Here is a 10,417-nt window from a genome sequence, read left to right on the forward strand (position 1 = left end):
ATCTAGAGCTGGGGAATTAGCCAGGATTTTCCCTGTTGTCCCTAGGTGTGATCACATGGATCTCATAACAAGGAAAGTAGAGGAGGATCTTACTACACCCAGAGGAGAAGGTGGTGATGAGAAGACAGAGCAGAGATTCTACAGTGTTGGCCTTAATATTAGAGTGATGCAGCCAGAAGCCAAGGAGAGCTGGCAGCCACCAGAAATGGAAGAGCCAGAACACAGATTCTCTCTCTGCTCAAGCTTCCAGAGGGAGGCAGGCCTGGTTGACACCGGATTCCAGCCAGGGACATTAATTTTGGATTTCTAGCCTCCAAATGGAGAGAACATAAATTTCTATTGTTTAAAGCCACCAAATGAATGATGGATGCATCCATGTGGTATAGCAGTGTTCCAAAATGTACTCACCAAATGCAATGAATGTGCCACAATGATGAAAGAGGTTGCTGATATGGGAGGAGTGGGATGAGGGGGGTGCAGGGTATATGGGGACCTCATATTTTTTTAAACAGTAAAAGAATAGAGAAAATTAAAAATAAGAAAATAAAGCCACCAAATGGGGAGCAGAGGTGGCTCAAGCCATTGGGCACTTCCCTCCCATATGGGAAGTCCTGGGTTCAGTTCCTGGTGCCTCATGAAAAAGAAAAACAAGAACAAAATGAACAGACACAGAGAGAAGAAGGCAAGCACTAACAACAAACAGGGGGGAAATAAATAAATAAAATCACCAAAGATATGAAAATTTTTTTCACTGACAACAGAAAACTAAACCACCAGTTTAGTTTATTTTATTTTAGCCATTCTAACAGGTGTGTGCAGGAGCATCTCATGGAGTTTTCATCTGCTGTTCCCTAATGACGACGCTGAGCATGTTTTATGTGCTTATTTGCCACCTGTGTATCTTCTTTTGTGAGACGTCTATTCAGATGACAGCCCATTTTTAAAATTGGGTTGTTATTGTTTAGGTTTAAGATTTCTTTATATATTCTGGCCAGTAATCCTTTATCAAAAACATGATTTGAAATATTTCATCTCTGTGGCTTGAGCCAATGATACATTGTAAGCTCTCAAGAGAAAATAAGAATGTTGAAAAACTTGTTTCCATCACCCTATGCTTGGCAGGTTCCCAATACTTACACATTAACTGGTGGGATCTGTGTTAATTCTAACAAGTATCACCTTTTAGAAATATGTAAAGAAATATGTCCATACTGGAAGATGTACATAACTCAGTGGGCCAATGTGCTACTTTAAAATCCTCATGCATTAGTACAAGATTCTTTCAAAGTGCAAAACAGACCTGAGGATTTCAATGTCACAAGATGAAATGTTCAACCATAAGATTTCAGACAGAACTCACCTTTAGAAACTACAGTCGTGTGCTTTTAATGTAGTATGGAAGATGAATGTCAATGCTCACCTGAAAAGATTATTAAAAATACTCCTCTCTTTTCCAACGTTTATATCCGAGGCTGAATTTTTGTTCAACTCAATTAACAGATTGAATGTGATATGAAAGTCCAGGAGTACTCTATAGAGACTGCTGAGAAAGATTTGCCAAGTTCTAAATTGATCCACTATTTTTATTACATTTTTAAATTTTTGAATTAGTTATAGACATGTAATGAGTTTTTGGTATGAGTATAAATCTATAGGAATTAGTATTTTAAATTGCACTTTAATTTCTAGTATGGTCAGTATCAGTAGAGGTCACCAGAATCTCCGTGGGGTCCTCACTTTTTTGTAAACTGTGAAGAGTCAGGACCAGGCCTCACTGACAGAGGGTGACAGAGTGCTCGTGCAGAGGAGGGGTCGGGGCCAGTCCAGGACCAGGTCTCACTCTCAGGGTCCCGCCCCGAGGCTGATGTGTGGGGTGGAGAGGCCGAGCTGGGGAGTCCCGGGTCCCAGCAGTTTCATTTTCCATCTTCCAACCCGAGTCTGTTCCTTCTGCCCCGACACTCGTGACGCGGGCCCAGGGCTGCCTCCCATTGCGGGCCCCGTTCCGGAGAAGCCAATCGCCGGCCCCGCGGCCCATCCAGAGCCCGCCCGGACCCGCCCGGACTCAGGTTCCGCCAGAACTGGGGATCCGGCCATGGCGCCGGGGACCCTCCTCCTGCTGCTCTCGGGGGCCCTGGCCCTGACCCCGACCCGAGCGGGTGAGTGCGGGGTAGGGGGCGCTGCCCGGAGGGGGGGCGAGGGGATCTGGGGGGGCAGGACCTCGGAAGCCGCGCCGTCCCCCTTTACCACCCCCCCGTGGACCCCCGCCCCTTTCCTGTCACCCCCAGGCTCCCACTCCATGAGGTATTTTCGAACCTCCGTGTCCCGGCCCGAGCGCGGGGACACCCACTACCTCGCCGTGGGCTACGTGGACGACACGCAGTTCGCGCGGTTCGACAGCGACGCGGCGAGTCCGAGGATGGAGCCGCGGGCGCCGTGGGTGGAGCGGGAGGGGCGCGAGTACTGGGAGCGCAGCACGCGGATCTCTAAGGACAACGCGCAGACTTGCCGGAGGAACCTGCGGACCTACCTCCGCTTGTACAATCAGAGCGAGGCGGGTGAGCCCCGGGGGCCCGGGGTGCGCGCACCACCGTGATGCCCAGGACAAGTCGGGGCACCCCGAATCTCGGCTCCGCACTGCACCCCGAGGCGCGCGACCCGGAACCCCCCACCCGGGAGCGGGAGGGACTTTTCCTTCGTTTAGTCTTGAGGTTAGACCACACCGGCCAGGACCAGTCAGCGCCGAGGGTGAGGCGGGCAGGTGGGCGGGGATGACCCTGGCGGGGGGCACCCAGGGTCTCACACCCTCCAGGTGATGTCCGGCTGCGACGTGGGCCCCGACGGGCGCCTCCTCCGCGGGTACTATCAGGTCTCCTACGACGGCGCCGACTACCTCGCCCTCAACGAGGACCTGCGCTCCTGGACGGCGGCGAACAGGGCGGCGCAGATCACCCGGCGTGAGTGGGAAAAGAACCGTTTTGCAGATCATGAAAGAGCCTACCTGGAGGGCAGGTGTGTGGAATCCCTGCAAAGACACCTGGAGAACGGGAATGAGACGCTGCTGCGCACAGGTACAGGGGCCCGGGGCCCTCCCCATCTCCTCGGGCTGGGCTGCGCCCCCACCTGCGCCCACGGGGAGGGGAAATCCAGTAGGTGCAGGAACACTCTCCTGCCTGGGGGCCAGGGGGCGCGGTCGGCCCAGGTGTCCAGACCCTGAACCCTGAGTGACTCGCAGAGGCCCCGCCCTCTGTCAGGACAGTGGAGGGTCCAGCCTCCCCCCGGATGGAGGAGACCATCCCTGAAGCACCTGGGCAGAAGGTCAGCCTTGGGGACCACCGGGACATTCTCAGGCCTTGTTCCTGCAGCTTTTCTGAGCCCCTCAGCCTCCACTAGGTCAGGTCTAGAGGTCCCTGCTCACATCACACGCCTGGGGCCTCCTGCACTGGACGGTCTCACCTGACCCCAGAATTTCCAAAAATAGGACTTATCCCGAAACCATGAGTCCAAGCTGGTGTGTGGGGCTTCCACTGCCCACCAAGACTGTCCTGTCCATTCCTGGTGGTCACATGAGCTGCTAGAATGGCCAGGAGAGAAATGGAAAGTTCCTCAAGTTTCTGACCTTCCCGCAGATCCCCCAAAGACACACGTGACCCGCCACCCCATCCCTGACCGTGGGGTCACCCTGAGGTGCTGGGCCCTGGGTTTCTACCCCGCCGAGATCACGCTGACCTGGCAGCTGGACGGGGAGGACCAGACCCAGGACATGGAGTTTGTGGAGACCAGGCCTGCGGGGGACGGAACATTCCAGAAGTGGGCGGCTGTGGTGGTGCCTTCTGGGGAAGAAGAGAGATACACATGCCAGGTGCAGCACGAGGGGCTGCCCGAGCCCCTCACCCTGAGATGGGGTAAGTGGGACGAGGTGGGGGCCTCTTCTCGGGAAGCAGGAGCCCTTCTGAGCTCCTCCAGAGGGTCAGGGTTGAGCCTGGGGTCAGGGCCCCTGACCTTCCCCCCTTCTCAGAGCCGCCTTCCCAGCCCCCCATCCTCCTCGTGGGAATCGTGGCTGCCCTGGTCCTTGGAGTGTCCGTGGTGGCTGCAGTTCTGATCTGGAGGAGGAGGCACTGAGGTAAGAGAGGGGCAGATGTGAGGTTTCTTGTCCCAGGGGTGTTTCCAGCCCGGGAAGCAGTGTGTCCTGCCCCTTCCTGGTACCGTGAAGCCCCTCCTCACACACGTGCCCATCCAGTCTGGGGCCTGTCACCACACTTACTTTATAAACCTGTGAGAGAAGTAGGACAATGTCCCCAGTGATGATGTGGAGGTCCCTGTTACCAGCAGTCAGAGGGAAGGGGCTGCTAAGGACAGACCTCCAGGAGGGCAGAAGGTCCAGCCCACACATCTCCTACCTCATGTTTCCTGATCCTGTCTCAGGTCTGCAGTCACAGCTCTGGAAACTTCCCTGGATCCAGGTCTAGTTCTCAGGACCTCATGCCCTGCTCTCACTAGTTGTTTTACTACAGGTGGAACAGGAGGGAGCTACGCTCAGGCTGCTTGTAAGTGGGGGATGGAGGGGGAGGTGGTGTGGAGGGTCAAGGCTGACCTGAGGCTTTGGGGAGTGTAGACGGAGCCCACGGGGCAGCTCACCCCATCACTCCTTGACTCACATCCCCCTGTGGCTCTGACCAGACCCTGTGTTTGTTCCTCTCCAGCCAGCGACAGTGCCCAGGGCTGTGATGTGTCTCTCGAGGCTTCTAGAGGTGAGACCCTGGAGCCTGAAAGAGGAGAGGGGTTGGGCCAAGAGGACATGCCTGGGTCCTGGGGATTCCTTGGACGTGGACATGAGGACTGTGGAGGGCTGGTCACAACATCAGCATTTACAGAGACGACCTGAACGTGCTCTTGATTGTTTTCTTCTGTAGAGTGACAAAGCTGCCTCAAGGAGGATGGAGAGATTCCAGAGCTGTTCACGCCCCTCGTGTGACTTCAAGACCCCCTTCCTTAGGATGTGAAGTCTTTCCTTCCTCAGCTGGCACCTGTGTGTCTGCATTCCCGTTGTATCCTGGAGGATGCGGAGGTAGCTCGCCCCTGCCCCCCATGTCCCTCACACTGACCTGTGTTCCCTGCCCCGACCGACCGTCCTGCTCAGGAGAGCTGGGTGTGGGCGTCCACATCCCTGTCTTACTTCATGGCACCCTGAGCTGCCCCTTCCTGCTTCCCTTGAAAATGAAAGTCTGGTTATGATTTTGCTTTTACAAATCCTTGCTATTAGATAAAACTGAGGAATCATTGAGGGAGAGGAAGATTCTTAAGAAAGAGGAAATAAATTGCTTTGAGAACCTTCCAGAACCCATGTGTCTGCTATTCTTTGTTGCTGTGTGGAGTGGAGGGTGGACAGGCCTGTGTCCAGTCAGGGCTCCATCCACGTGGGCTTCACACTGAGGAGGACCGACAGTTTTGACTTTAACTCCTGGTGGTTGGGTCCTTCTCTGCTGCCTGCCCTCCCTCTCTGCCCTTACCCAGCTCCACTGACCCCAATGCTGGCTGCAGCCCAAGCCCATGGTTTTGGAGAGCAGACCCTAGTGTAGACCCACAGGTGGGCAATGGGGTCTTAGCCTGGATTGCTCTTGTCTTGGAGGGAGTTGAAATTGTGCTGTAGTTACAGGCGGTGGAGGGGAGAGGAGGGAGAGCAGCACTTCTGAGGACAGTCCTGGTGGCCTCCGTTTCAAGTGAGTGGTGGTTTTACTGTCACTGCCAGGAAAGGCACTGGGGGGGCGCGGTCCTCACTGACCACTCCTGCACCTGGTATTTGTGGAAGACTGTGTAGGACACCCCTTTTTAGCTTTAGGAAAACATTTGTGAACTAAAAACAGCTACAATCACTGGCCTTGGTGATAGGGACAGTGCTGTGTGAACTCAGGTGGTCAGTGCGGGCCTCAGTGAGGCTGTGACTTTTGAGGACAGCTTGAAGGTCATGAAGAGCATATCCCTGAGGATGTCTGGGAAGGTCTTGCCAGGCAGGGAACCAGGCAGCATGTCATGGTGGGCAGGGGCAGCCTGTGGTTCTGGGAGGAGCAGGAGCTGGGAGTGGCTGCAGCAGCATCATGGAGCCTTTTATATATATATATACATATGACATATATATATATATATGACAAAAATTTAATGAAAATTTGTTACTGGGTATGTAATAATCCATTGGGCTAAATAGTTTACATGGGACGATATAGAAATTTAAAACAGAAGCAGATGTAAATGTTACATATTATCATCAGATTCATTTTGTTCCTTCAAAGATTCCTTAGCCTGTTTCTCTGCTTCTTCCCTTATATCTTTTGGAACAATTTCATGTCTTCCTTTAGTTAATTCACCAACCCAGCTGAGCTCTAGTTCAAATGCTTTATCTTTAACTTCATCATATACTATGTAAATTATTTTTGCAACTTCTTTATCAATGTCACAGCAGATCATCTCTTTCATCTGAAGCTTTTCAACTTCTGTCTTTGCAGCTTGCCTGGCTTTACCAATGGCACAGCCCCAGTAACCATATGAAACATCAGATGGATAAATCATATAGAGTTATGCACCATCATTCACACCGTAAAACCCTAACATGAAACTACATCCAAAAGAACTGTAGAATGTATACACATGAACATACATGGCCACCCTGTCTGCAAGATGTTTCAGTGGAATGTTATAGCCAAAGTTAAAACTAAAGTTGGAAGCTTCTTCTCTTGCTATGTCTGCTAAAGAATGAGCATCTGCCAACAAACATGCTACCACCATTCCAACATACCAATCAACATTAAAAAGCCTTTTGTTGGGACCTTCTTCATAAAGTTTAGAAAGGACTAATTTTTCTACCCCAAAGACAACACCATCTTTACATCTGATTCCAATAGCTGTCCTACTATTTTCCACAGCTTTCATAGCATATTCAACTTGAAAAACTCTCCCATCTGGAGAGACTGTAGAGGCTGATGGGTCATATCCAGTGCTGCTAGAGCTCATTGTGATAAAGTCACCGGGTTGTATAGGGATTCCAGGCCTAAAACACTTCCACTACCTAAAAAATAAAAGAATAAATAAGTAATGAATGTATAGGCATCTAATAACCGAGCTCCAAAATATTAGAAGTTTAAACTATAAAAAATGAAAAAAGAGATACACAAATCGACAATTATACCTTGCGATAAACAATCCTCTCATGGTAAATGGTAAACAAAAAAAGAGAAAAACAGTAAAAATATAGAATACTTAAATCATTCTATGAATTGACTTGCCCTAAGTCCTATTTATAGAATACCTGACCCCACATGAAGAGAATAGATCATTTTTTCTCAAGTGCATATGGAAAATTCACCAATACAGACCACATTATGAGCCCTAAAAGAAGTCAAACTACATTTAAAGGAATTGAGGACACAGAGTATATTCTTTCAACACAATGGCATTAAATTAGATATCTACAACATTAAGATATTGGAAAATACATGAAGACCATTTCCTCTAGTATTCCTTAAAAATACTGCCATATTTAATCCAACACTATATAAAAAGGATACTATGTCATAGCCAACTTAAGTTTTACCCCAGATGCACGTCTGAATAGATATGTGAAAATCAATCTATAATTTATTGTAGTAAGAGGATATTGAAGAATGACCATTGTAACATCTCAATGTAGAAAAAGAATTTTAAAAGTTCCACACCATTCATGATAAAATCTCTTAGTAAACTAAAACTAGAAAGTGTGGTGCTTTGTGTTAGAGGAAAAAGCAGCACTCACTGGGACATGGAGACTGACATCATTGCAGGCAGAAAGCTTATTGGAAAGCTCTCCCAATGGTGGGGGTCTGAAGAATAAACTTCAGCCTGCCCCTGCCAGAGGGAGTTATGAATTTATATAGTACATCTACAGGCAGGAACATGCTTAGTTGGTGGGAGTGTGTTGGCACTTCAGTAAGCCCTGATGGCCAAGAGGGATGACTAGGGGGTAGTGGGCTAGGAGTAGTGTAGTGAATCCTAGGGATAAGAGGGGTTGGTGGTGTTATGTGGCTTCTTTGTCTATTCTTGTCAGGAAATGAGCTGTATCTGAATATGAAGGCTCTGGATAGAGGGCTGTTCTATGTCACAGGAATGCAAGTCATTGTTTGTTAACTATTGTAATCCTTGTGATCAGTTAATCACTACAAAAAATTGTAAGGGAGAAACCTCTAACATTCCTAACTCTTTGGATTTATATATATATATATGAATATATATGGTATGTGGCCTAAGTAGGTGTGTAAGCTTTTGGGTTGGATGGAAGGGTGAAGGGTTTGGGGGAATTGACTCCATCTAGCTACTTCTTGCTGTCAAGTGGCAGTGAGGGTTTCCTTCCATCTTGCTACATGGATTCTGATTTCTGGGTCTGGAGAGGCAGGCATTGGTGTTCATGCAGCAGAAAGAGGCTGTTCACATATTCTTGAGTGGTTGATTGTACAATTTGGCATGTGAATCAGACAAGGAGCTGTAAGAGACAAGGACAAAAGAGAAGCAGCAGCAATACTATTAGAACTGGTATAATAATGGGAAAAGGATTGATTTTAAGGGTGAAGAAAAATGAGAGGAATGAGGATAGCCATGACTGATTTTCATAGCTGATACTTCAGGCCTTCTGGATGATTTTTATGTTTTCTTTTAAAATTTTGAGATTTTTCTGTATTTGTTTTGTTCTGTTAATATAGAAGCAACAAGTTTCATTTATGATTGCACAGGTGCTTCTTGGGACAGTGGTGAGGACTTTAAGGCAAGTAGGCTAGCCAAGAGTGACAGGACTTAACAGCTTGGAGAAATAGGCAATAACTTGGTTAAGGGCAAGTAGGGATTACAAGGAACTGATGAAAAAAATGTGAAATTCTGTAACGAGCATGTAATTGATGTGGTGGTTAAAGGAGAAGAAGGGAGGCTGTTAATCCCCACAATAGAGAGTAAGGAAGTAGATAAAAGTTCTGATTATTCTAGGAGGACTGACCATGTGGCCTCTGTTAATTAAAAAGGAGGTCAGCTCACCTCCAGCCTTGATGCTAGCCCTTGGTTTGGACTTACTGATGTAGATGTGGGCCAGCTTGACCCAGCGACCCATCAGTCACTTGTTGTTAATCTGAGAGGTCTGGAAAGGAGGATCTCGGCTCCAGGTCTGTGGGGTGGGCTGAAGGAGCTTTCCTGGAAACAGCATTTTCAAGACAGTGGAAGTTCCAATGACCTCTATGATGACATACTGGGCCAAGCCCTGGAGGAGATCTGGGATTGGGGCAGGAACGTGCTCAGTTCCCCTCCTTTCCACACTTAAAACAGGGTCCAGGTGGTGACTGAAGAGAAGGGGGATTAGGTTTCCAAGAATCAGACCTGAAGGCAGCAGCAAGGAGTGAGGCTTTAGTCTGATATCGTTTATGCTTTTCTAATTTGGCTTCTTCTTCTCAATTGTTAAAGACCTTAAAAGCTGCTTTAATCAGGTCTTTCTGAGGGGTTCGAAGGTCATCTTTTAATTTTTGTAACTTGTCCTAATGTTTGGATAGAACTGTGTAATAAAGTGGGTGTGTAGGAATAGCTGACCAGAGTCTGACTCAGGATTTAAATTAGTGTAATTAAGGAGGAACTTGGTTAATGTATTCATAAAAGCAGCTGGATTTTCATCAAGTTTTTGTGACATTTATTTAATGTTATCCTAATTAACTGCCTTAGGACAGACTTTCTCATGCCTTCCGTTATACAGGTTAAAAAGTGGGCCATGTGGGGAAGGTCAGCAGACCTTGACTGATCATCCCAGGGTGGAATTGTGATTGGAACTATGGTGGGGCTTTCTGGATGTTTATTGGAGTTTCGAGTATGCATGGAATCTGCAAGAGTGGTAGCAGCTGTTCAAATGCAGTTTTTCTTCAGGTGTAGTTGAAGAGGTAAGGATAATGTATGTGTTGTGACATGTGCTATTGTAAGAGCGGGTGAGGTGTTGAAATTATTTGATGTATGTGGCAGGATTTTCAGAGAATGAGCCTAACCAGTTTTTTATCTGACTTAAATCTGAGAGTGAGGAGGGAACGTGCACTTTATTCCTTCAGTTTCTGCTATTTTTCTGAGAGTAGGAGGGGTATTGATGTTGGTGTACAATTAAGAGGTGGAGAGGGGCTAACTTTGTGCTGATGGAGGTAAAGGAGGATGGGGGAAGGGGGAGGACATAGTCCTCATGAGCGAGTATGAGGAGGGGAGAAAGGAAGGGAGAAGATGGCATTACAGAGGGTTGAGGGGGAAAAGGTGGTGGCAAGGATGAGGACAGAGACGAAGTTGGGGGCACATAAGGAGGAGGTGCAGGAGGAGCTTGGCTTGCCAGATCAAAGTTGAGATTTTCAGGAGATTTGGGAGGTGGGTGAGAGGGAGATGAAAGTTT

The 10,417-nt window shown here is 48.4% G+C and overlaps 1 protein-coding gene across 2 annotated transcripts; it reads left to right on the forward strand.

Annotated features, from left to right (window-relative positions):
• The first annotated feature begins 2,030 nt into the window (after positions 1 to 2,030).
• On the forward strand, positions 2,031 to 5,337 carry LOC101427038 (saoe class I histocompatibility antigen, A alpha chain-like). Of its 2 annotated transcripts, none has more exons than XM_058285445.2 (8): positions 2,031 to 2,156; positions 2,286 to 2,555; positions 2,793 to 3,068; positions 3,627 to 3,902; positions 4,016 to 4,120; positions 4,423 to 4,544; positions 4,701 to 4,748; positions 4,911 to 5,337. In XM_058285445.2, the coding sequence occupies exons 1-5, from the start codon at positions 2,093 to 2,095 to the stop codon at positions 4,117 to 4,119; spliced, it is 990 nt and encodes a 329-aa protein (XP_058141428.1). In that variant the 5' UTR covers positions 2,031 to 2,092; the 3' UTR covers position 4,120; positions 4,423 to 4,544; positions 4,701 to 4,748; positions 4,911 to 5,337. The 2 variants fall into 2 exon arrangements, with proteins under 2 accessions (XP_058141428.1, XP_023445638.1); XM_023589870.3 differs by having other exon boundaries at positions 4,512 to 4,544.
• The last annotated feature ends 5,080 nt before the right edge of the window (positions 5,338 to 10,417 follow it).

This window comes from Dasypus novemcinctus, chromosome 22, assembly GCF_030445035.2.
Source record: "Dasypus novemcinctus isolate mDasNov1 chromosome 22, mDasNov1.1.hap2, whole genome shotgun sequence".
Classification (NCBI taxonomy): Eukaryota; Metazoa; Chordata; class Mammalia; order Cingulata; family Dasypodidae; genus Dasypus; species Dasypus novemcinctus.